General features: G+C 41.2%; 1 protein-coding gene across 1 annotated transcript; it reads right to left on the bottom strand.

The window, feature by feature from the left end:
- Positions 1 to 9,371: 9,371 nt before the first annotated feature.
- Positions 9,372 to 22,300, bottom strand: LOC112979240 (astacin-like metalloendopeptidase). The gene is made up of 13 exons (XM_026093243.2): positions 22,208 to 22,300; positions 21,945 to 21,969; positions 18,536 to 18,552; positions 17,787 to 17,811; positions 16,756 to 16,827; positions 15,589 to 15,729; positions 14,833 to 14,950; positions 13,883 to 14,061; positions 13,671 to 13,755; positions 12,453 to 12,580; positions 11,308 to 11,423; positions 10,650 to 10,875; positions 9,372 to 9,640 (listed from the first exon to the last, which is right to left on the bottom strand). Exons 1-13 carry the CDS (start codon positions 22,274 to 22,276, stop codon positions 9,606 to 9,608), a joined length of 1,236 nt encoding a protein of 411 aa, XP_025949028.1. The 5' UTR covers positions 22,277 to 22,300; the 3' UTR covers positions 9,372 to 9,605.
- Positions 22,301 to 27,371: the final 5,071 nt, after the last annotated feature.

A 27,371-nucleotide genomic window follows, 5' to 3' on the forward strand; every position in this document is an offset into this window, starting at 1 on the left:
CCCCGAACTTGGAAGAGCCGCTCTCACCCTCCCTCCTGCTCCCAGGGGCTTGCCGTTTGCCGACGCCGGCAGAGGGGGAGAATTTAACAGCCCACGACGACCGACGGCGCGTGCCGGTGTCCTGCCGGGTAACGGTCGGCGGGGGGGAGGGGCTGCGCGCGGGGGTGTCCTCGCGGGTAACGGTCGGCGGGGGGGCGGTTGGGGGCGGCGGCGCGCGGCGAGGTGCTCGTGGGTAACGGGCGGCCGCGGCGGCGGCCGCGCTTGCCATCAGGCTGCTCCCGAGCCGCGGAGGGCAGCAGCAAACGCCGGTTGCCCCAGCCGCTGCCTCCCGTGGCTTGGTCGCCGCGGTTTGGGTGTTTGAGCGGGAGCGGGCGGTGTTGCCTGAGGCGGCAGCGCGCGGGCAGCAGCCGGCGGCCGTGCGTGTGAGGGGCTGGCTGCCTCGCAGCGTGCCGGTGCGAGGGGAGGCGGCGGTGGGACAGCGGCTGCAGGTCCGTCCTAAAACGCAGCTGAGTGTCCCTTCCTCCCCACTTCGTTTTAACTGGCGGGCACCTGTGGGAAGGAGGGCTGATATGAAGAAGTCCGGCGCGGCTGGAGTGAGCGATGCAAGGAGAGAAGGAAAAAGGAGGAGAGAGTAAACGAGAGCGTAAACGAGAGCGTGAAAGGGAATGGAAGAGTTTTGGTTTAGGATTGACGGGGGAAGAGTGATGTGAGGACAGCGAGTGACGGTAGGTTCAATGAGGCCCGAAGCTCCCTCAGTGGCCGGAGAGCAATGCGGGGCAGTGATGCAGCAGTTGTCAGCAGCCTTACCAGATGGAATTATCCTTCGGGAAAAAAAGATTTAAATCTCTTTACAACCTATCGGTTTATCACGGATATTTTTATAAAGTTATATAACTTCTGAAATGAGTTATTTAGATACAGGGTTAAAATTGCTCGTACAGTTAACATTATAGCAAATATGAGTGAGAAGCTCAGTCGGAATTGAAATTACATTGATCTCAAGGTAGATTTTAACTTATAACTGTAACATGTGGAGGGAAGAAGAAGCTATCTTCTACCTAGGTGCAGGGGTGTCAATCTGAAAAATAAGAGTGCTATGGAGGAAAGTATATAATTTGCAGAGGACAGAAATCTGTGGGGCGTGAGTGGGATCCAGTGTATCATCAGTCTGGCGTAAATGAAAAAGATAATAACGATGATGACTGTCTTTAGGTCTGTCCTAAAACCTAGCTGAATGGGCTTTGTTTTCTTCATTTTCACATGCAAAAGTGTCCAACAGTCTGGAAATCTCACTCAGTTACTGATTTGTATGTCTATAGCTGATTAGCTTTTATTTGCATCTTTTTAAGCAAGTATGTATATAAGTGAGACTTTATTTTTAAGATGACATCTTTAATGTATGAATTACTCCATATTCTATGTATTATCATTTCCATATACCCTTCTGAAAAACAGGGAAAAAAAGCACATTTTATCCACTGGTATTCTAATATCCAAAGAGCCAAACTTTCAAGTTAAAAAAAAAAAAAAAAGGAAAGTTCTCCAAAATAATCTCTTCTATACAGAAGGGCTCTTATATACAGCTTTTCTGAGAACTCTTTTGAAGGAAATAAGAATTCTTACTATTTTCATTTTTTTTCACTGGAATTGCCATTTGAGTACTGGGCCACAGTTGGCCACAGTAGTAGTCATAGTAGTTATATAGTAAATATAATATGTGATAAAATATAATGATAATTAAAGTAGGTCAGTAACTTGAAAAGGTATGATTTTTTTCCCCATGCTTGCTGCAGGAGGTTATAAATTGATACAAAGTTTACCCTAGTGTAATACTTTTCAACTGTGATATGTGGATTGTTTGTGGATTAGCGCACTTGCTGGTCATGTAGTACTAGTTGTCATTGTTTCTAGATGCTAAGTGGTTGTAATAGTTAGAAAAAATACAGAAAATACTTACTATATGCCTATTCAGGAACAGTAGTCACTGAAAATTGTGGCTAAAGTCAATAGAAGAATTTCCCATGGATGACCAAGTCTGATAAAAGTTAAATTCTTTCAGACGTATCAACAACACATGCACCAGTATGTATCAACAGTAAAAACTCAAGAAGATCACAGAGAAAGTGGAGTATAACCTCAAAAGAATATATAATCGATGTATTTAGAACTGGTTTTCATTTTTGCTATGAAATCCAAATTGTTCAAGTTCTGTTTTTGTTTAGCACTCCCTGCCAGAGTTGTTTACTTAACTCTGTGTTCCCTTGGGCAGTTAGATAGTTGGTGTTTGTTCTTTTCTAGTTCACTTAAGTTTAAAAGATTTATTGAAATGGTAAAATTTGATCTACAATACAAAACTTGATTTTTTCCCCCCATAAAGTAGTCTGTTTGCATAGATATTGATTGCACAGCATATTGATGTTGGAGTATAGAGCATTGCATGCACTTCATTTGCACAAAGCAATATTAATTTTTCTCAGTCTCCCCCTTCAGGCATAGTGTCATAACCTAAATGGCAGCTGGTTAAGAAAGATTGGTTTTCAGTAAAGTAACTCTTTCCACAGAAACTAGTTGTCTGGGGAAAAAAAAAAAAACTTCATTTAGTGAAGACATCAACTTACAGAACTAAATTGAAAGCAAAGTTGCAAATAATGTTTGTGCTGATGTACTCCAGCTGCCACTTTAGAGTCTCTTTCACTCCGCCTTTCGCAGGGGGCATCTGGTTGAGGCTGGTGCCCGTCTGCTTTGGGGAGTCCTGCCTGTGATCAAGGCCTGATCTGAATGCAGCTCTGGGGCCTTTGGCCAGCTGAGCTCAAGGGAGCCTTTGCTATTTCTATCAGATCTGGCATCCTTGCCAACCTGATCTTGACCAGCTCCACTTAAGTCTCTCTGCTCCCTTGCGGCAGTAACTCCCCTGCCTGAGTGTGCACGGGGCACATAGCTCAAGGGAGCCAGGACCTATCTGCTTGCGTCTACCCACTCTACGGAGATCCCACTGTGAGCTTAGCAAGGGCACAAAAGTCTGGGGCAGGGGAGGAGAGTGAGGACAGGTGATGGGGTTGGCAAAGAATTGCTGGACAGAAATGAACAGAGGACATAGATATGGGATCCCACGCTCCCTGAGTGATTGCTGCTGGCAGGGGCAGTGTGGCAGGATGCTGTGTAGCCAAGGCAGTGTGCATGTGTCCCAGCATGCTGAACGCAGAGACCCCAAAGGGAGGGTCTAGGGTTCAGGGTGAGGGTGTAATTATCCCATGCTTGCACAGTGCCTAGTGAAGAAGAGTTCAGACCAGCATGGGAAACCACCACTGAAACAATTGTGGGAAGTACAGTCCTGTGCCTCTCCACAGAGGAGTCTCTCTTGTTCAGAGAGGTCTGTCATTGCTTGTTGGAGGGATCTGTCTGCTGTCCTGTTGAGGTAGTGCACGTCATATGTGGTGAACTTGCTGGAATGAGGGTGCAGAATCTTCCAGTGACAAGTCATCTGTGCTGTGGCCTGAGCAGAGTGCAGGCCCTGTGGTGATGCCATAAACCATAAACAATGCAGTCTTCCATGTTCCTCCTGGTGCAGTGTCATGGGAGCAATATCATGGGAATGGCATCCTTTGTTATCAGTACAGGCTGTTCTTGTTCTACTGCTTCTTCCAGGGCTCTCTCACATGCACACATTTCCATTCCTACTGCATTCCTACTAATCTCTGTATTTCTGTTAAGAATCTCTCCACAAGGGCTGGCCAGGCTGGATTGCTATGGATGTAGTTTGGGGAAGAGAGCTTGTATCCTAAAGGAGCTGCCCTGCCCCATTCCTGGGGCACTTTGTGTATGTGAAGGTTTCTGTATGCCCAAAGTAGCTTTGATCCAGGGTCAGTACCAGAAGCAGAAGCACCAGCTGCATCCTGTGAGGCAGCACCTCTGAAACAGACTTCCAGGGAAGCCCCACAGCCTGTCTGGTGCTCCGTCCTGCTGAGATGGCCTCTAGGCTGGGGCTGCTCAAGGGAGACACCTTGCGGCTGTCCCGCGGTAGAGTGTGCACACACCTGGATGTGGGTCTTGGAAAATCTCAGTTGTGACTTACAAGGCTGCTCTCCCTGCTGAAGTACTTCCGTGCCCAGCAGGGACTTCTCTCTAGAAAGATGATCTCTTCAGAGATGATGTTGCTGTATTGTCTGATGTTTCTTCTGGAGCTGATCAAGGATGAGGAATAGGACACAGACACACCACGGGAGGAGTCTGGAGATGAGTGTCTGGAGCTGCAGCTGGACCCACTTGGTGAGAGCCTCATGAATAATAGCAGAAGTCATTCCTAGGCCAAGACGCTCACCTAGAGTCATGCTGCCTTGTGTCCAGCCTAGCATATGTTCCAGGAGTGCTCATCTGCATAAGAGAAGGGTTATGGTTGTACTATATGGCATTAGATGTAGATACAATTACAGTCCTTCTGAACAGGGTAGCTTCTGCTCTCAGATTGGGATTGGCATGGGGAAAGGGCATGGTCAGAGCAGGGGGATGTGAAACTCCCTAGGCTAGAAGGTGTTCCCAGGCAGACAGACAAGCTGCCTAGTTGTGCTCTCCCTGTACCCACCAAGCTATGGCTGGGAATCCATGCCAGCTGGAATCAGTGGCTGTCCTGGGCTTGCTCACAACATCCCAAACAGCTGTGCTGCTAGGATCTGCAGAGAGTCACCCTGTGGGAAGCAAGTGGCCACATGTTCAGATTGAATCTTGACTCAGTCTTTGGGAACAGCTTTGCCTCTGCCCTATGCAACAGGAGTCAGACCAGCCCCACAGGGGCCTGAACTCTGCTGGCTGCCCCTTGACAGGGAAGTGGCCTCTCATTCTGTGAAATGAGAAGGGGGAATCCCAGGGTCTTGAAGTCCACTGGCTTTTGCTTCCCTTAACACTAATCACTTTAATTTCCCTAAAAACTAGCCCCCTTAATTATATTGTTTTATCAGTTCAAAGATGCTCACAGCTTTAATAAATTCTCAGTCACTGCCAATAGTATTTCAGAGGTTTTTTTTCTCCCCAAACTGGTTTTGTGAAATCACTGTGCCTCCTTGCTTCAAATGTTAACCTAAATCACCTGGAACTGCCATTTCATCACTCTGTTGACACATCTAAGTCATCTTTAGCACACAGGAGCAAATGGGCTCTTCCCACACTTGAAGTGAGGCAGTTATTATGTGGTTAATGCTCCGGTGGTAGTCCCAAGCAAATGGAGTTTGAGTCCTAAGTGGAGCCAGGTAGTTGCTGATTGACAGCTTGCATTCAGCCAGCTCACAGTGGGCAGTGCACGTTTGCACCTATGTGAACAGTGTAGATGTATCCCGTATGAGCAAGGCAAATAGGAAGCTTCAATGTCATGTTTAAGGCCAGCCATATCTCTGCATTATTCACAGGGAGAAACTGCATCTCCTGGGTTTGCTGCATTTAGTACCTCAATCCCATGAGAAATTCCTCTCGAAAGCAAGAACTGGGATGTCCTCTCAGAGAATCATTCTCCTTATGAAACTTTTAGGGGCAGTTGAGTTACTATTTTGCAGACTTAGATCATGAGCTCAGAGTTACACAAATTATTTTCCTTCTTTCTTCACCAGGCATTCAGCTCAAGGCAAAGGGTGGGTTTTTTTGTTTTTTGTTTTTTTTTAATTTGGATATTAGCACCACACTTCTTGAAAAGTATCTGGATTTATCTTAGGAAACCATTGATTAAGATGGCTGTGATAGACTCCCAAGAATGGGCTGGAAAGGGTTGTGACTGTTAGCTGTTGGGTGGGAGATACTGAAAAGTGTGCCACCTTTGTCAGAGGACAGTTACCATTCACAGAAACAATTCCCAGAAGACATTCTGTTTACAAATGGACCACCTGAAGACACTGGTCATATAACTGCATTGCTCCACACAGCATCTCAAGTATTGCAAGTTCAAACAGCAGCTAGTTGCTGCCTTTTAAGACAGGGAGGGGGGAGATGGTTGTTGCCAGCCTTGAGAAAATTGCAAACAATGTGTAGCTTAATTACTACTTTTATGAAGGCAAAACTATTGAGCTTATCTCCTGGGGCACCCCTTCTCCAATTTTATGAGAACTTGATATCACATTCTCTGAGGATAGGATTGAGTATAGGAATTCCACCAGGTATAGCCTGGTGAAATACAGCGTGCTTTAAGGGCTCTTTGCAAATCCATTAATATAGGCAAGGTAAGCCGCCAACCCTTCAGGCTGAACAATGCAGCAGAACGGACTGAATTCCTATGCTGTTTTGAGAAAGCCATTTCTAGCAGCTTTATATGCAAGTGATTTTTCTGAGAACAGTCTAAAGCATCTGTGCTTCTAGTGATTAGTGTACTGCTACACTAAGAAGAGGAAATGCATGCTGATTTCCACTTTAAAGCCAAGAACAACCCCCATTCAGATCTTGGAGCTGTGCGTTGTGAACTTCCTCCATCAATGTGGCTATGATACTGTGGTGAGATATTAATTTCTTTATAAAGACATTGGCTGATAACTGCATTTCACTCCACATTGCTACACGTACCCAAGGTTATGGCAGGTTATATTTGTTATGATTCCTTACAGGCTTATTGCTTATTCCAGGTGTCCAGTCAAAGGCTGAATTTTTTGGAGTCTGGAGGAGATGTGAAAAAGCCTGATGTGTCACTTAGCCTCACCTGGGAAATGCACTAGTTTCAAGTTCAGTGACTACTGGACGAGCTGGCATCGAGTGTCTCCAAGCAGAAGATTGTATTGGTTATCCAGCATGAGCGTCTTGATAGCGCCAAGTATTCTTCCTGCTCAGTACAAAACCATTCCTCCATCTCTGGGGGCAATGCAATAAATACATTGTATTTGCAAATGAACAACTTAGAACCTGAAGACACTGATACCTACTATTGCAGTGGTGCACATGTACAAATGTGAACCCAAGTTAAGGAAAGAAACCCTTGATTTTAATCAAAAATCAAACTGTTGATTTTAGGCTCCTGAAGAGAGGCAAATAGGCCTGTGGCCAGATTTTCAAAAAAATCTGATTGCCTACTATAGCTCTGAATTCCTAACATAGGCATTATACTACCAGTAGTTTCCAGTGGGAAGGCAAATAACAAGTGAACAGTTATCTACTTGTGAACCTCTTCAACAGATGTCAACTTGGAAAGATTTTAATTTGTCAAACGAGATTTGGGGAGCATTTTCTTGTGCTCTGGAGCTTCAGTGTAGGCCATATGAACCTATCTTTGCCTCCTTGTGAACACCTCCATTGAAATTCTACCACTCTAAAATTTTGAGGGGTAGGTAACATACTGCCTGCTTTCAAGTTGCAGGTGCCCATGCTAGGCAAAGTCTGAGGTCATTTCTGACAGGAGAGAGAAATCTGTGCTCCATGAAGCTTGCACAAAAGCTGATCAGGCAATAAACAGGCATGTTTCTTTGGAAACTCTACAAATTCCTTCATACATATATGGTTTCTTTAAGCAGCAGCTGCTTTTTCTGGCATCCATTTCTCAGAAGTTTGGTGCCAGACCCTGTTCAAGCCACAAAGGATTTCTGTAAAGCCATTTGTAAAGGTGTTTGTGGGGATATCACTGTGAAAAAAGCATTATGGAAGCCTAAGCAAAAACCCTTGGAGAGAAACTCAGAACCAAAAAGGCACTGAATCAAGTCTGAAAAACATTTTGATAGAAAAATAAGAGACTTAAATTGTTTTAAAATGCTAACCTCCTAACTGAAATAAATATGAAATAAATAAAAATTGCATATCTTAAGAGCTTCATAAAGATCAATATTTTTTTCCATTTTGTATTTCCATAAGGAGTTTTCTAAGCTCTTCAGGGAGGCAGTCTTTGTTAGTTAGATCAAAATTAATAAGAAATTAGCCCTTCCCAACCCACCAGTATATTGTGGGTTTGCAGTATTCTCTCCTCCATTCTGTTCTGAAGGGGCTCAGGAACCTCAGCTGTTAAATATGTTTCTCTAGAACTACATTTTTAATGGTTTCAGAAGGACAACTCTTCATGTGATGTGTGGATCATGAGTGCAACATGAGTGATAACTTGCAGTATCTGAAGAACTGAAGAAATGTCATTTTTAAAGTAGACTCAAAATTGCTTTCTTCAGAGGCACTTGCACAGCTATTTATCACTGTGGATGAAGAAGCAATCTATGGAGTTAATCTCTAACTGCAAGTAAGTGACCAATTCTTCATACTTGGGAAAAGGCAATTTTAAGTGTTTATTTGTTTTAAAAAATCTCATCTGGAAGATGTGATTAGAAATAAGCATGCGACTCTGTTGGTATGGTGTGCTCTAGCTGTATAGTGGTAATAGTTTACCCCAGTAGTGTGCTTGGATATAGAGACAGCTTTGAGCAAATGCTTGCAAGTTTAGTCTTACTTTTTGTTGTCTCCTTTAACAAAAGGAAGGTGACTAATAATTTGTTGTTTACTATATCAGTTTTGCTCTGAGGTTTAAATTCATTTCCTACAGCTGCCTTCTAGAAATGTATTTCTATGAGAATGGTTCCAAGATTCTTAGTATTACAGAGCAAAACCAGGGAAAGCATTTGCATTTTTCAGATCTCAATGTGCAAGCATTAAATACTAGAATTAGTAGTGCTAATCATAGTTAGTATGGTTAACTGTTGATTTATGCTAACAAAAATAAAATATCAGCTTATTTTGCTCTCAAATCTATTAGAAATAATATGCTTGTGACCAAAGGATGCTATTTTAAAAGTCTAATTACATACAAAGGCTATGAAATGAAATTCCAAAGCTCAGCCACTCTCCCAGCTTTGTCCTCCTTATGAGATTAGAAGAGGAGTGAGTGTTTAGCTTCTGGCCTGGCAAAAGATTTCTTTCCTGAAGAGCTGAAGATGAACATGAACTCTTGCAGCAGTCTCTAGTCCACCTCTTGTCCTGTGATAGATTTAACCATACATGTGGACTAAAAAATGGCTTATGGATAAAAATGCACTCTTAGCTGTCCCCTGCCTAGGGGGAAAACTACAGTAGGAAGTACCAGTCATTTATGGCAATACTTTTGTCATGTCCCTCTTTCTTGTGATTTACGGATATAATAGGGTCATTAAGGGAGATGTCATTCCTGGAAGCCTAAAAGTTAGGTTGAGAAGGGAGGCTGTACCTAAGACCTCCTTTTCATGCTCAGGACTGTGAAGAACATAAAATGAATTTGTGAGGTTTGGAGCTTGTGTCTTCAGCCAAATAACTAAACCCATGACAAAGCTATGTGATATGCTTAAGAGATACCCATACCCTTATGGCTGAATGAAGGGAGCTAAAAAGTAAGATGACGTAATGTGTATGGCTGGAAGGGACTATTGGAAAAGAGAAATGGAAGCACTTTTTTTATAGGAAGCTTTTATTAAATTGTTAAATAGAAAGAGGTAATAACTTAACTGTGCAGATGCAAGGGGGGCACACAGGATGTACAGAATTCATACATTTGTATGGCTTGGGGAGTAAACTTTCTCTGTAAGTTGAAGACTTCGATTCAAAATAGAATTGAATTTCATACTGATCCAAGCCAGGAAAGGAGCAAAGTAGGAAAAGCATAATTTCAATATTCACAGAATAGGCTCTTCTCCATTAAGTCAGTTGTGGGTACTACGTTTTCCTTGGGCCCTTACTGTAAGAAAAATGAGAGAATATTTAGCTTGCAGTGCTCGCTGAACAAACAGTATCATCTCTGAAGTATGTAAACATTAAATCACACTTTAACTGACAACTGAGATCATTTTGCAGTAGATGACAAATCAGTGGCATGAGGAGTTTTCTTATTTTTCTTTCCTTTATAGCTACCATTTACAGAAATAGGTATTACATCGACATAGTCCATTAAGTTACTGCATTTCAAATGGATCTGCACAAATTCTCCATGTGCACATTCTTAGCCCATGGCAAATACAAGGTAATGTGACCTAGCTGAGCTATCTTTCATGCTAACTAAGCCAAGCTGAATAACTCCATGCTTCCTTTAGGCTTCAGATATGCACACAGACATTTTTGTAGTTCAGCTGATACGTGCTAACTTGGCAGCCTGCAGTAACTTAACTGTGTAGTTGTAGACTTAGTTATTAATGAATGGAATTGAGGAAAATGTGTATTAGGTGGATAAATTCCAAGGATTCTGACCATGGACATACTGCCTCTCTTCTTGTCACGTGGCTGGGTGACCTGCTTCGCTAAAAATCTCTCTTGCCCTCTGAACTGTCTGATTTGAAAACTGCATCTTTTACAGAGGATTAGTATATTTAAATGTTACGTTATGATTTATTCTCTTTCATAGTACAAGAATGTCTAATCTGCTGTGCTACTAACACTAGCAATAACATTAAATTGATCACACCCTTGACTGCACGTGTTTTGGAATGACATACATCTGAGAGGCAGGGCAAACTGTGGAATCTGGCAATCACCTGGCTGACACTATTTGTGATAAGCATGGCCCATCTTCTGGAAGGAATAAATGGTTTCAATACAAGACCGACCCATCATATCAAAAGCAAGGTAGGAAGTGATGGCTCTTCTTCTAGAGGTCACCTCCTCAAACAATGTTTTTCCCAAATCACATGCAAAGAGGAAGGTAGAACACATGTTCATTTGATATAGATTGTTCTCCCTTTTCTCAGACCTACCAGAAGTAAAGGTGGCTTGGAAACCAGAAGCTGTATCAACACCATCTGTGACAAACTCTACGAGCATAAGATTGCTAGAAGCAACTATGTCATTGGGTATCTTTGATCCACAGGTTTTGTCCATTAGAACTGCAGAAGATTTGCTGGCTCCATCATAAACTTTAACATAATCACCCTGACAGCCTTTGGTTGTCTGCAGGTCAAAGGCCTGAAAGTGCAGGGAAATCTGTAAGGAAAGAGGAAACAAGCCTTCAATATACACATATATGACTTCTTTCATGGAGTGTCCTTTAAAACAGACAGAATCCAAGCTGTAACTAAGTCAGAATTGGAACTGCTTACCCAGCCTTGCCTCTCATCCCCTGAATTTGCAGGGTTCAGATATAATGGGCCTGTGACTGAATGCTCCCATGCTCAGACTGCTTTGTCTTGATTTTGCAAACCTGAAGCTCAATGTATGGAGATTTTTCAAAATTGCAACTGTGCAGTTGTCTTTGCCCATACCTGGCTTAAGGACATGAAGAAGAAATAGATACTAGTCTAAAATTTCTCTCATGAAAAAGATCTGGTAAGTGGTGTGCAGATACAGTGCAAATTGCTTAACAAAGAAAGACATCAGTTCAGCCAGAGTCTAAGACCATTATTAACCTGCAGTTACCTTTCTGGATCGGGTTCGGATGAGCCAGACACAGTTGGTGTTATCTGAGTAATTTCTTGGGTGATTGGCAGATTTCAGTGACCCAGATGCTACATCGAGAATAGTGCTGCAGCGACCTGAGAGAGAAACAATGTTTGCCTCAGCACCAAACTTAAAAGATACTTCCACTCATCTACAACTACGCTCCCTTCAGAACGTAATGGTCTTGATTTTCTGATCTGCCAGCATTCATTTCAGGGTACACGTACATCGTGGTTAAAATAATAAGCATCTGCGTCAAAATGGAAAGTGAAGTAGCACATGGAAAAAGCATTAGCTTTAATTGATAATTCCACAGTGCAGCAAGGGATTTCAGGATGAAGTACCCTTTCTACTATACCTTTTCAATCTAAAAAGAGTGTGAGAGATTTTACTTTGCTGCCACTGGTCAGTAGACATATGGTTTTCCACTGGGATAGGGAAATCAAGTTATGCTAGAAAAGTCAAATAAAAATATGTTCTCTCTGCAATAGTTAAATATTGAGTTTAGGAAGAGGACTTGGCCTCTCCTCTGTGCAAGGGAAAATAATTTATCATGTTTTTTCCTTTTGACTGAACAAATTTTTGTTTATATGTGAGAATTTCTTCTAGCAGAGGTTTAAGGAGTGGAAAATTTATACACATTTAGAATAATAGCTTCAACATTTGAAAACTATTAGGCTAAAACTGGACAAGGCATCTTGAAACTGTTCCAGTTCAGGGGGACCTATAGCTATTTTGGTTTGGCTTAGTCCTTAAACATAGACATCTTGGTCCTTCATTGCAGTTTGACTCTTTGTGTGTTTTATAGTTGTCTCTTAAGCCCCAAGAAACCCAATGACTCCAGTGAAGCGTACAACACAGTAATCAGGCCAGTGGAATTGTACCCACTTACACCAACAGTGAACGTGTTTGATTTAATCTGGATGCAGAAAGCATTTTCTCACTAGTAACAGTGTGCCTCCAGCTTCACCATTGCATTACCTCCTGGAGTGACCCTAATGGGTACCATGCACCTAGAAGGGTAGGCTCACAGTCTATGAGAAACCTCTACCTCTGCAGAGCTGCCTAAACACCTCCATGGAAGATCTGAATAGAAGATGAAAGGATGGCTTTGAAGCACTTACTGCAATTGTAGAGCTTGTTGATTTTGGCCACATCCAAGTTACTCAGTCCCTGCCTCTGTCCAATATGTACTGATTCATCAGGAATTGGTACAATAGTTGCTTTCCCAGTGGTATTAGTGAATGTGTGTCTGCAAAAACATGGAAAATTTATGGTGCTTTAAGGAAAATTACTTTTTCCAAGATTTAACGGTATAATCTACAGGCTTTGCAGTGAGCAGAGCAATTGCACATAAGTTGTTTAAATTCTGACAGTTGGGTTGTTCTTCTGGCCAGTTCTTAATGCATATTCCAGCAGACAGGAATGCAGAAGTCTCTTGCGCAACAGGAATAGAAGCTTCAAAACAAACTGTCTTGCTTGCTACCCCATGATACAAGAATGCCTGCAAACCATGCTGTGTGGAATGGTAAGTTTATGACGTAGTTCTTCAGTCATGTTTCGTGTTGTTCTTGAGAATTTATTAAAGACAGAAACAAACCCAACCTTAAAGAAAAGCCAAGCAACCCTCCAAGCCCTAGCCATGCTCAAAGGTGGTTGGGGAGTAATAGCCTTGTTTTCACAGAAGTTATGGAGATATTTAAGGTAATGAAGTCCTAGAAAGGGCTGCAGAAATTACCGAAAGGGTAGGTCAGTTTTGTAGAGCGCTTCTAATAGAAAAGACTTTGACCACTTGTATATCAATTTATTTCTTTTTATGCATGGACTCACCTGCCCGTGATCTCAGACTGACAAGAGTACCCGCATAATGCTAATTATCATGCTGGAGTTACAATTTGTAGTGTAATTCTACTTTGGAAACTTAGTTCTAGCCCAAGGCCCCATTATATTAGGTGACAGAGAAATGGAAGAAAAAAGGCAGCTTGCCCTCACACAACTATCTATAGTTGAAAATCTTCTTGGCTTGGGAGTTCCTTGGGAGGAACTCTAGTTTGAAGCTGCTTCCTTGGGATTTTGGTTGTTGGCATGACTTAACAGGGCTGTTTAATTAGGTTTGATCAAGACGTCCAGTAGATGTGCTCCTTCCCCTATCCCAGTTCAGCTGGGAATGACTTCTTAATGGAAAGCTAAAGAATAATAAAGTAATCTTGTGGAATGCCTTGTTTGAACTGACTCACAGTGTTTTTCTCAGAGAGGGAAATGGGAAAGCTGATAGTTATTATGGAAGCTAATTCTAATGCAAGATTTCAGTTCCGCAGAGGCAGTGCCATGCTCTTACTTACGGGCCATAGTGCATTACTGAGGAATAGTCATATGGAAGACCCAGGTTATTGGAGTTTTCAAATTTCCTGAAGTCTCCTCTGTCAGCTGTAATATATAATATCATATTTAAAGCATGTTTCTTATCCACTTCCTCTCAGACAGGGAGGAGGAGATGGGAACAGTAGGACATATCTACTGTAATGTCTACATTGAGGAGTTCAAAGGTACATACCCAGACTGATGTACTCCCACATGATCTTTACATATTTATCCCTGTCACTTCGAGAATGTTCATGCAAAAACCCCAGGGCATGGTCCAGCTCATGTTGAATTATTCCTTTCCACATGCAGCCTCCTTTCATCACAGAGACAGTCTGTCCACCTCCTACTTTTCCATAGTTGGACCAGCAGCTGGGAAAGGCATGGAACATCAACAAGAAAAGACACATGGATTTTTGTTGTCAGATAGGTATGGGAACAGTGCAGAGAACCTTACTGCATGTGTCTATTGTGGGAATGAAAGAGATTCCTTATGGTTTATTGTGATCAGAGTCCACAGAAAGGCAAAACTGACCATGGTGCAGAAAATCAGCAAACAGTATGTGCATCAGTAAAGCCTCCTAGAAGCCCTTCAATAGCATGGAGGTTCCTGCATGTTAGCCTTTCTGTACACAGTGATGTTAACTCCTTAGAATTAGCCATTTTACTGCATTGACTGAATCCTGTATCACAGATGTGCCATTCTAACCTGAATGGCACTTTTAAGCTAAGGGATACTGAACAATTCTATCACAGGCTCTAATTCTGACCTTGACAGCCAACTCTATGTTTGATTCAGAGAACTGCTCTTTCCCAAGTTGAAACTGATGCCTCCTGTGCAAATTAAAACCACAATAGCCTGTTACCTGTTGTGCTAAGTGTGAATTATACCACACAGCAAACATGAGCTAAGGATATTCTTTCTGCCTAACTGCTGGTTTCCCATGATCTGTGAGTCAATTCAGTGTCTTTGGTGAGTCCCTGATTTAACTGCTGGATCTTCAACAGGATACTTTGCACCCTGATAAAGCATGAAGTTACTTCGCTAAATCCACTCTCTCTCCTTTCTAGGATCACACAAGATGAGAGTAGTGAAGGCATGAAAAGCAATATAGAAATAACGTATTCACTTATTCAACTCACCCATCAGCAGATTTAATGCTGAGATAGTCGCGTTCTGTCTTGCGCTTCACAAAATTAATACAAGTCAGTGCTTCAAATTCTGCCATGGCATCATGAATCGCTTTTATGTGGTTCTCCTCTGGAGAAGAAAGGGGGATAATTTGAGAGTCACACAAGAACAATGACTTGAGCCATTAAAATCTCATGTAATCTCAAAAACAGAAAACTGTAAATGAGGAACAGAAACATTAGCCTAGTTTCTTTATGGCTCTTTGCTTAGTAGTGAATTTCATTTGCAATATAAATAGCGTGGCACAAGACTCTCTTTATCCAGGACTTTGTCCAGGACAGGTTCAGATGGGATTCTGTTTTCTGAACTACTTGTTTTAAATTATTGCAGTAGTTGTTGATGTATCTGCAGATTGTCCACTTGGTGACAGCTATGGGAAGCTCTTTTACTAATGAAAAATAGTCTATTCAGACCACATGCAATAGGCATGAACCTAAAAGGTTCATAAAGGCAGATATTCTAGCAGATACCATTACAGGGAATGATCATTGTTGTCTCCAAGAAACCAGACCCAAAATATTATGGATGCAAACTTCAAGGAAATTTGATCTTTTTATTTTTTTTCTATTCAGACCTTTGAAATTTACAATTCATCTGAGCTTGCACAATACAAATAAATCCTTAGAACAGATTTCATCAACTGTTTGTGCAGCTACTGGAAGTAGGCTTCTACCTGAAGGTTATTGGTTATCAAAATATATACCTACCATAAGTAGGATCCAAAACATAGGGAACACGGACAATCCCATCACTGGACTGGGGCCAATTGCAATGGCGATTTCGACAGTTGATGGCACTGCGGCTCCTTTGTGGAACTATGTCACCTTCCTGCAAGAGCTGAGAGCTGTCTATGTGAGAAAGAAAGGGCAGAAATGTCTGAGCCATGGATTGCTGCAGGCTGCTAAGCACACTTGGAAAACTGTCACCCTCTACTTGCCCTGCTTTTTTATTTTTCCCTAAGCATCTGCTACTGGTCAAAGTCAGAAACAGTCTGTTGGGTTAAATGGACATTGTCTGCTCCCCTACTTTCTTTGCTGCTGCATCCTTAGCTTGGAGAAGAGGTAGGAAGATCCACCTCTCTTGGGTAGGGTTTAGGCAAGACAGGGAAGGGCTGAAAGCAGTTGCAGTAGAAAGGGATGCTGTATATTGGTTGAGCTGCTTCACTCATCGTGTAACACTGAGTGAATGCCATTGAATATCTGCTCAGGAAGGGTGCTGGCCAAAGGTGGGAGATGCCAGTAAGGAAAATCAGGAGGCAAGAGTGCAGAAGGACAGAATTAAAAGGGGGTTGAATGCTGTCTATAGGAAACTGTAGGAATGTTAGGTGTCTGTTTTTCAGACAGGAGTAAAGCTTCTTCTGCGACTGCTGAAGGGAAAAGGTGACAAAGACAAGCTTACAGAAAGGGGGCAAAATATTTGGAAGAATCAAGGAGAGGACTGAAATGGGAAGCACGATACTAACCATCGTTTATTTAGCAGTCCATATTGCAAAGCCATATGATTACTGCTCCAGTGATACTTGCATTCAAGAAAAAGGCAATTAAATAATGAAACATTCAAACATCCCAAGGTCTCTTCTTGTATCCAAAGAAGGACAAAGGCCCCTGAAGTTAAAGCTGAAGAAGCTGCCTGCATAGTTCAGTTGCCTCCACATCCAGGATCATCTTCAGTATTAACACAATAGATCTGAGATGGCCTGGGGCTTCAGTAAACAACCTAAACGAAGTAGTTCCTGTGGCCTGTCTCTGAGTGGGTCTTATGTGTAGATGCATAACAGATAGGAAAAATATTTTCAGACTGTGGCAAGACCTTGGTCCTCCCCCAAGAAGGCACAAAAGACAGGGCCAGTATAAGTAGGGCTTTGGTGATGTTACCTTTGTTAACTTTCAGAATTCTGTTAAAAATAACTTCCTCCTCGGAGTCTGTCTCTGGAGGCGGATGAGATTCTGCACAGAGATGCAAGAATGTCACTTTCTCATTCCCAAGAAAATCGAAATCCTGATTTTTTAACCCAGATGAGCTTCCAGAGCCCCCCTTAAATCTGGTCTTGATTACAGTGGTGCACGTGAAACTTGCAGAGTATATTTATGGGTTTGCATGGCATTAAGTCATGTATATGTTTGTTCAGGGACAGTCTTGTGAACCTCCCAACAGCTGTGATTATTTTGGCATTAATGCAATCCCAGGAGCCTTTCTCTTCCTCACCCTCTCTCTTTTTTTTATCATTGCATTTTAAGGACTGGACCTTTGGCTCTTATAGGTCTGGCTTGTCTGGCTCAAGTGGCCAGCTGGCAATTCTTCTTGTCTACAGGGCTCCCCCTGTGCCCTCAGACAGCATGGATTCCCTTCTGCATGCACACTTTGCACTTGAACCTCAAACATAAAACACCTGGAGCAAAAACAGATGGAGAGTTGTCCTGGTGCTTACTGCTGGACACCCCGACCTCTTGAAAGCCCTTGAAACCAATGAAATCAGAGCTGCAGTCCTATTCCACGGGCCAGATTGGTCCCCAGCTAATCCCAGCGTCAGGGACTTATGAGGCCTTACACTAAGTAGCACTCAGCTGAATCCGAGCATCATGCCAAGCATCTTGACATCAAAAAATGCATGTGCACTTGGCTTTTGCACTTACTGTAACTTTCAGAGGTGACTAAAATAAGGGCATTATCTAAGTGGAGCTATTTTTAGCAAAAACAGCAGCTGAGATTTTTAGCAAGGCCAAGCACTTGGCCAAGACCAGAAGAGATGACTACTTTTCATGAAATGTTAGAGCAGTTGTATTTATTTAAAATTTCTTCCCTGAGATTAATTTGCGTTAAGCATGGGTTATTTTCTGTAGCAAGTGAGCAGATAAAAGTTGGGGCATCTTATCAAATACTTAAATTTAGTTGGAATAATACATACCATAGATATCCTCTTGTATAGTAACCTGCAAGGAGGATGCATTATTATGATGTAGTAATTTGTGTTATAGTATAAATATCAAATAATACAACATGCAAAGAGTGTATCATAGGATCATGAATGGCCAGGCTACCATGGTAAGTATATTTAATCACTGCAGTCCTGAGCTCTTGTTTACTGTACCATGTGTAAAGAAGTATCATGTGTGGTGGATACTCTTCTTTGAAAACTGTTGGCAAATAGGGATATGCTAAAGGCAGTCAGTATAGAAGACTCAGGAAATGCAATTTGAACTATGTGTATTTATGTCCCGGGTAGTATGAATGCAAGGTTGCTGAAATAGCTAATGAAACCCTCCCAGTATCACCTCATGATACACCTGTGAAGATCTGTGGCACGTACCACCATATAGGGAATTGGGGGTTAGGGGGATACCCATTTGTGGGAGTCATGCCTGTAACAAAACAGACTGCCATGCTACTCTTGCTTTTCATCAAGCAAAGGCAGTTTAGTTTTCTGTATGACTCCAAAGAAGGCAAAATCTTCCCCATTTATTACCCCATGTTGTGCAGTCAATGCTGTGGGTAATAAATGAGATAAGAATGGAAACCTCACACTCTGTTACACATTTGGTCTGAGAAGACTTTCCTCCAGAGTTGGAGATAAGGGTGGAGTAGATGGGCCCTGACCTCACTTTCTACAATGTTGGACCCCAAGTGAACAAAAGAGCTGACTTGAGCTGTCCTTACCTGAGTAGGTTCTGTTGCTGCAAAAAGCAAGGAAGAAAAAGACAAGCAAAAGGGGTAAATTAGATTCTGAAATGCAGCTTCACAGTGTTCAACAATGCAGGCCTCCTCAAGCATGGGGATGCCTTTGGTAGGTCCCTGTGCTTGGGGAGGGAGCAGGGCACATTAACTAGGTACAGAAATTAAATTCATACTTAGACAAACAGCTATCAGAATTTCTAGTAGTTTGTATTCAGGGACAGAATCCTGGTTGTTTACTGTCTAAGAATCAGCAAAGTGTTTTGTCAGCTTCAGTGTGGAAAGTGTCAAAGGAAGCTAGGGACAAAAATATGCTTTGTTCCTGGATTTCACTGGCATATATGCAGGCTAACCAGCTGAACAATCCTCTCTGGTTTCACAGTGCCAAAGAGTAAAATTAAAAATGTGAGGAAGGCTGTAATTTAGCATGAGACAAAAAATCTCAAATTCACTCTGTACCTCGCAGTAGCTTTGAACAATTCTGAATCCTAAGAATGTCTTGCTAGTGTGGCATCTTCTACTAACATAGAAGTGAAAATCTAATCTGATTTATACATTTCCAAGCAGAAATCTAATAACATAAAAATTCAATTTTTTAATGAACTGAATGTTGTTTTGTGGAAGGTATCGGAGCATTTGGAGGAAGAAGGCATTTGTTCACATGACACATTGGTGTAGACTTAAAGATTTTGTGCATATTTTCATGTTTTGGTTCCTAACTTCACTGTTATAGCATCATAAAAGTATAGGCTTGGAAAGGACCTCAGGCGGTCATCCAGTTTGTCTCCTTTCCCTAAGGCAGAAACAGTTTTATCTGTGTTATTCCTGATCACAGTGTGTTTAACCTGTTCTTAAGTATGATGGAGATGCCGCAAGCTTTTCTGGCAGTCTATTCCAGTTTGTCAATAAGTGCAATCTTCTGTGTTAAAATTTAAACCTTTTATTTCTTTTTCTATCTAACACAGAGGACATTTATGCAAAATAGTTCTAATATTTCTAAGGCTATCCAAGTTCCTTGTCTTTTTGTTCATGTGTTTTCAACAGATGCGGAGGCTGCCAAGCATTGTCACAGTTTATAGCACCTTTCCTTTTTTACAGCTTCCATTGATCCAAGTGGTTATTGCCTAAATATGCTGATGGGACTTCCTCATATTCAGAAATTATCAAGAACCTGCAGTAAAATTGCTTTACTGAGCCAAAGACGCTTCAGATCTGCCTTTCCAGACTATTACTTCAGTTACATGGAAATGAAACTCCATTGTAATCACAGTTTATTATAGAAAAGTTAAGTCAGTTCCCAGCAGCTGCATCAGAGAGGTCCATACCATCTGAAAAATTCTTCAGGGAAGCATATTTTTGAAATGGCTTGACTGAATTCAGAATCCATGCACACAAGAGGCACTAGATTATTGATTGGTCAAGTCAAGTGAAAATTAGGCTCCAGATTTCTAGAAACATAGAGTCCCTGACACCTTTTTAAAGCTCATGTGAGACATCATAGAAAGCATCAGCCATGTGCCTACTTATGTAAGCATCTGGCATGATACATTTTTCAAAATACAGATCAAGTTTTTCTTGCACTGTAAATACTGAAACATGTCTCAAAAGGCACAAAAAATGGTAAAAAGGTAAATTAAAATTCATTATATGTGTTTGTCTCAATAATCCTGCAAATTTGAGTTCCAGCAACCACAGCTCTGAACTCAAGAAAGCATGTCTCTCTGCTGGCTTTAAATGTACTGAGCAGTAATTTCACAGCCTCCCTTTGCTTCCATGTTGTAAAAGACAGCACAAAAGAAGAACTGGTCAGCTTTCATTAGCCCCTTGCTTGTTCTGAAAATATCAACCAAATCCTTCTAATGCCTTTTTCTTTCACAATACCTCACCCCTGACCTCACAGTTTCTTGTTGTAGGTCTACCTACAGATTTATTTCCATCGACCTTCTCTAGAAGTCTCCAATGACCTCTTCCTGTTTTGTGATTTGACAAAACTGTTCTGTTACTGTTTGTGCCTGTACCATTAGTTTTCTATCTCAGCACATTGCAAAGCTTTCTCTGATACCAGACATCCCTTTCAGTTACGGCTGTATCAAGGTGGGACAAGGGAGCAAATAAGTAGGAAAGTCTTTAGGTAACATCCACAGTTTAGTGGAAGTCAAAATGTCCTAATAAAATTTGATTTTTAAGCCTGTGCAAGCACATCTAAATCTGACAAACCACGGCCAGAAAGTATGAAGCACATCTACACTCAGTCCAATAACAGTCAGGAAACATATCCTCCTTCTGAAATCCTGAGAGTCAGTGTCTTCACATGCTCTAAAGCCAAGTCACTTGCACATTGACATTGTGGTCTATATTTACCATCCACTGATGATATTCAATTCTATATATCTTTCATCGCATTCTGGCAACTTTTCCATTTTTCTACCTATCATGACAGTGAGGTCAAAGCTTCTTTTCAACATTCTACATCCCAGCGATACAGAAGGATGCATCCTTAAATACACAGCTAATAGTCTTCTTTGAATCAGATCTCTCATCTCTCTCTACCATCACTAAAATTGGCCTGTCAAAAATGTTGTCTATCACACAGCATATACCACTGATTACATGCAGCTGCTTTAACTGCTGCAGCTCTGCTTTCAGTCCTCTTTCCTGCCGTGTCTTTCCCAGCCACATGTATCAGTTATACAGCTCACAGCAGTACAATTATGTGTGACCACACGATGAGTGCCATGCCATGCACCAGCTCTTCATTCATTTCAGGAGCTACTACACTGCACTCTTTACAGAACACGGGAATCTCTCCATAGTAGATACATTACCTCTACTACTCTGCTCCTTACTAAGTATGAGTAACAGAACTTCTTTCTTAACATCTTTTATTCTGCTGCTGCTGCTATTCGCAGTGTATTCTCTCAGACAGTCCCTTCCTTCTGGGCACCACTGCTAGGATCCTTTCAATTCTGGCAGCCTAAAGTTTTTCTATCCTCAACTGAAAACTGAAGCACTGCATTGAACACCTCTTAATTTCTCCTTCCTTCAGATGATATGTTTGTTCAGTAAAGACTTTGGGAAATTGGGTACTTAATAAGAATAAAACTCTAGAAAACAAATGCCTCAGTAAGTAGCTGGTGCATTAGAAATGCAAGCAGAAAGCCATAATTTCACTAAACTCCCAATATGTGCAATTTCATGGCATATTTATTCCTGGCAATCAATTGTCTATAGTTGCACTTTCAGCTGGTAAGAATCGTATTATTGAAAACATCACTGGAGTTACAGTACTTGCCTTAGATAATCACCAGGCTCCAAGATTCCTGCTACATAATTAATTTGATACACAGTCAGCAATTGCCAGTTGTTTTTAAAATATAGTATTAATGCTACTTACTTGTTGTGCTATTCCCATAGTTCTCCTGCAAAATCAATAGGTATAAGGTATTATTTTCCATAGCTCTTAAATGCAGAAGCAATAACAGCAAAATCAGGCCAAAGGGAGGCACTGAATTATTAGACTGGCATTATGACATATGGCATTATATTGCTAATATTTGTCTTGTAGGAAATTCAAATTAAAATATAACCCCACAGCTACTCTCCAGGAAGGACAGATCAACTAGGGGAAAGAGCATGGTTTCATGGAACTGCTCTCACCTGAATAGGGAAGCCCAGGGTAGCGTGTAGCAGAAATGCAGTGAAGACTGGGAATGTCTTCAGATCCATTCTCCAGTTCTGACAGAGGATCAGTGCTCGTCGTTGTCTCTGCTAGTCCAGGAGCACTGTCACTAAATATACCAGCAGAGCCTGCTCTACTAGGGCTGAAAAACTTTACCAGCCAATGGGAATCCAAGCAGGAAGCAAACTTTTTTCGTAGCCTGAACAGTCACTTTAGCCTCTGGGCATCTCCCAGTGCTGTGCTGTGGCTGTCACTGTGATCTATAGCATCTCTTGTCTCCATACTGTCATTCATGCTGCTCCCTATACCTGGATTAGTCTCACATTTATGCTGCCATGCACTTGCTCTGTTTCTTGGCAGATCTTTCCTCAAGCATTCAATGTTCAGCTGATGCCACCTGGGATACCCTTGTGCCTGGATAGCTTTCCAGAGTACTGTATTGGTGGGATTTCAGATGGTGATTGTCTTTTTACTTTGTGTCACAGAGACCCCAGAAGGCTATGACTGTATTATCTTATTCTGGAACATATAATAGATCAGTGCTTGGTGAGGTCTGTATTTCCCCTTCTTAGCCTGGAGAAGATATCCTTCATCATCTCTGCTTATGGATCTAGAAGCAGAATTTTGGTTTCTTCCTTTGTGTTTCTTGATGTTATTGGGACTCCATAATTTCTGGAAGGCCAGGTTTTGTGGCAGGCTTTGTGACCAGAATGCAGAGAGGAAAAGAAAGACATTGCAGCATAAGTAGCACTTACTCATTTTGGAAATGATTAACATGTCCACTGCTTAATGGAACTCACTGCTCCAGGAAGTGGATGTAGGAAGCAGTGTGCAGACATAGCAAAACATGCTTGTAGGTAATAAACTGGCAGGCACTGAATCTTAACCTTTCAGAGTAGCAAAGCACTGCCTGGTGAACCATTTGCTGAATATAGTGTAGCTGGGGAGCAATCTGGTCTCTGATACATACTTGTTTTGTGTCAGAGTCAATTTTCCATTCATGGAGAGGGAAACTGAATTACAAAAGATACGGATTCTACCTCTAGACCATGCAAGTGCTCAGATACCCTCAGAGTAAGTTTAAAATCTGCAAAATAATAACTTACACTTTTACTGCGTCTTTCTGTAGCAAATAAGAGGTTTTACAATGATCTGGCATTAGAAATTATACATGGTAGCTGGTGAATGATTCAAAGATCAGTAGAAGAGCAGAAAGCTTTCCACCTGTTTGTCACCAAATCAAAGCCAGTCAAGGGTAGGAGTTCCATGGAAATTTAATTTGAATTGCTTTGGTGGGGATTACTCTTAATTTTAGCAAATGAAAGTGCGTGGTTCATAACCACACACAATTTTAGTCTATTGAGTCTGGACTGACAGAGACCAGGAACAAACTTTCATTACTCCCGCAGGGGGCAGCATAGGAGAATTTTACTTTTTCCCCTTCTACCTCTGCATTTTGTGGCTGAAGTGCCCTGAACATCAGATAATAAAATGAAGGGTAGCACATGGCCCTTGTCACCATGAAAGAAGGTTGGGTAGGCACTGATCTTGCTGCAGACACTGTGTCCTCTGTGCATGTAAATGTTGCACTAAGCAATGCTCAGTGCGTTTCTTCATATTTGGGTTTCATAGAAATGAAAATCTACCTTGTGCTGAAGCAAAGTTGTGTAGCTCTGATCTGCAGTCCTATAACGGATCCCCGGGCTCCTCACTCAACACAAGGGCAAAATGGATGTCTGATTCCAGATGCCTTGGTATGCCAAAACATACCAAAAGGACACCACTGAATGGAACTTGCGTGTAATGTACTTGCATTAGAGTTGAGGGGAAAAAATGAAAGGTCAAATAATTGTCTCAGACAAAGCACAAGGCAATGCCAGGTTTATATATGGATTTACTAGCAAAACTGCCCACAGGAAAAAACAGTCCAGGAAGAAAGGAGGGATCAGAGATAGGGAGTAAAACAAGGAGTTAAACAGCAAGTTAGGAAGGTGGGTATCCTTAGCATCTTTGTAGCACCTTGCTGGGAAGGTACTACAGCCTCCTGAGTGACTGATTAACTCCTGTGATCAGGAAAGGGTAAGGCAACTGGGCTGGCAAAAAGGATGGTGCTTATTTTATGCTGGACATATTCAATGGTTCATGACACAGATTGGTACATCCTGCCTTCTCCATATACTAACACTAGGGATGACAGGGGAGATTGCTGTTCTGATCATGAACGTGGTTGTAAATGTTACAGCTGGCAAACTAGGTGCAGCAGAGCAAGGATGTGTGTGCACATACATTAATGCTACTGCCAGTCCAGAAATTCCTAACCATTGACTTTGTTTTGTGGCTGTGATTTAGATTCAATATTTGTTTGTTTTTCTAAGTGTGGCATTCAGTGGGGAAGGGATTGTCAGTACTCCTGTTCTCATTAATCGAAAATGTACCTAAGATTCCCAGATATTGCAAGAATAGGACATGGTGTTACCAGATGTAATACAGCTGGTACCTCTAGCAGAAGAAGTGCCACAGAAATTGTCTTTGAATCTTTATGAACCAAGCTAGAGCCTAACAATGAAGAGGCACTTTCACATGTGTGGAAAAGCATGCCGGGAATTCTGTCAAGAATAGAGTTATCCTGTCCGTATCCCAGTTTCTGCAGGGCTGTAGGGACCCCACATACTTTGCAAAAGTGAGAAAAGATTGATGGGTGGCCAAAACCAACAATACAATGTCAAGGAGTGCTTGGACAATGTCTTATTTGCAGGAAGCCTGTCAGCAAAAAGAGCGTTACTCCCAAAAGACCATTACAAAACTGGGAGTTGTGTTGATTTGGAGAAATCTGTCTGCATAATCAAGAACAGACTTTATAGATATAACAATAAAAGAAAGCATTTTCTTTTCTGTTGCATAAGGGAATTCACTGTAAAATATCCTTATCCAAAACCAAAACAGCAGATGTATAGAAGTTGCAACACTTCTGTAGCCATCTTTTAGACTTTGCTCAATAGTATATCATTTATGCATATGTTATATAATTATTATGAAATAAACTGTCAAAAAAAAAATGTGTTCTGGTTGGAGTATTTTGTTGTAAACAGCTCCCGAAAATATAATTTATATTATCAAGACCTAGTGTCCTATGGTTGTTTATAAACAACCTATGGTTTATGTTTATAAACCTATGGTTTATGTTTATAAACAGCCTATGGTTGTTTATACCAAGTCACTACTAATTTCTATTTAGTAAAGTGTAAGAAAAAGTAAGAAGAAATAAGAATATAGTCACATTATGTTTATTAAAAATACATACATTCATACAGCTTATGGAAGTTATGTACCATACCCATGACATGGTAAATCATTAAAAAGACTTAAAGTTTCAAAATCATCTGGCTTTATCAGAACCAACCAATTGAAACCATGGTATGTCCACAACAAATAACAAAATGCTTTGGTTTGGAATTATGTAAATAAACAAGATGCAATTACATTTACAATTTGGGGTCAATGACAACATGTCTGAACCAAGAATATATTATTTTAAACAACTATTCAATGTCATTTCTCAGGAATGTCTATTTTGTGGAGCATTTCAGTATTTTGGCTCACTTTTATTTGGAACAGAAATGATGGTTTCAGATCAGCTGTGTGGTTCATTTATTCTGAATCTAAGTTTTCTGGCCAGGAAGTCTACTCCTCTGCAATGCTTCTGTTTTGATGCTTTTTAGTTTCCTTCTCACTAGTTCCAACTGCTGTAAAAAGCTAGCCCACAGAATTAGCTTTTTCTTTGGTGTCTTTATTGATCAGATAGATAGTTTTCTGATATAAATCAGTCCTCACAGAGGTTTTTTCTAGGCTGGCTTAAAGGATTTCAGACCTTTAGTCTTTTTTATAGTTCACCTCTTCTGGTTCTACAATCACATTTGATGGTCTTTGAATTCCTTCCAAATTGCCCATACGTCTTTGGTAATGGAGTGATTGGGAGTGATTAAATTGAGTTGAATTCATGTCAGTCTTTACTGCATTTTGCTGGTAAAGACTGTTATTGGAGCCCTGGCAGCTTCTGAGGGTTTCCTAGGTAGCTAGCATAGACTTCAAGTCCTTGTGTGGAAGACTGAAATGTGTTATAAAAGACAAGTTTAGATAAGGCAAACTGCCATTAAAAGCTGTTTTCACACACCCAAGAACATACGTGGTGAATCAAAAGGTTTAGCTGTTCTTTTATGTCCCTCTCTGCACTCTTTCTTTGGGTTCTGTCTCCCAGAAAAGACCTGGAGTTCCTCAACCTAATTCCAGTTCTGCTTCCTGTCTTGGTTTCCAATTTTTGGAGGGCTTCTGAAATATTTCCATGTCCTTGTTAACAGCATGTGCAGCGATTCCCAGTGTTGCATTGTCCGCAGATTCCTTAGCAGGGCACTTACATATCATCCATAATATTAATGACTAGCTCCAACCATAGTCCTAGCAATGCTTCTGTGAGAGAACTTCAGCTTAAACAATGAACCGTTGCTTGTCATTGGTTAGATGCTTTTCTATTCAACTGACAGTGACAATGAACCAAATCTTCAGTCTGTCATCAGAAAATGAGCAACAATGAAGAAAAAGAATATTTTTGGTGATGAATTGTTCTTTACAAAAAAAAGCACTGTTAGCTGAAAAACTAGAAAAGAAACAATTTGAAAAAGTCAAAACAACTTTTAAAGTAAATGTCTAAATAACATAAATTTTCATTTCAAAATTAGATTTCAAGGCCAAATTTAGCTAAGCATAATTTAGCAATTAAACTAGCACTTCAAATTGCTTGCTGTATGATCCAAAGATTATTGGGGGGGATGGAGGTGATCAGACTGGAACTTTAATTTGGACAACTCTAGTAATGAACTTCTGATTATCTTGAAAGAAACAAAAAATTCCTGTCTGCTATCAGGAGAAGCCATCTGATTTGTCTGCTGCCCTTAGGTGGAGAAAGGACTGATCAAAGGTTTTACATGATGTTTTCAGCCTGCAGAACAATGTTAAGCTGATTGCAAAGGAATCCATGTGATGGGTTAAGGTGAGAGCTGTTAGAGTGGTGCCTGAGGGTATCTTTGGTCTCTCTGCCCTCTGAAAGGAGACATGCCATCACACAGTGTTACCCGAGCTGCACACGTA

The sequence above is a fragment of the Dromaius novaehollandiae genome, chromosome 5 (genome assembly GCF_036370855.1).
Source record: "Dromaius novaehollandiae isolate bDroNov1 chromosome 5, bDroNov1.hap1, whole genome shotgun sequence".
Classification (NCBI taxonomy): Eukaryota; Metazoa; Chordata; class Aves; order Casuariiformes; family Dromaiidae; genus Dromaius; species Dromaius novaehollandiae.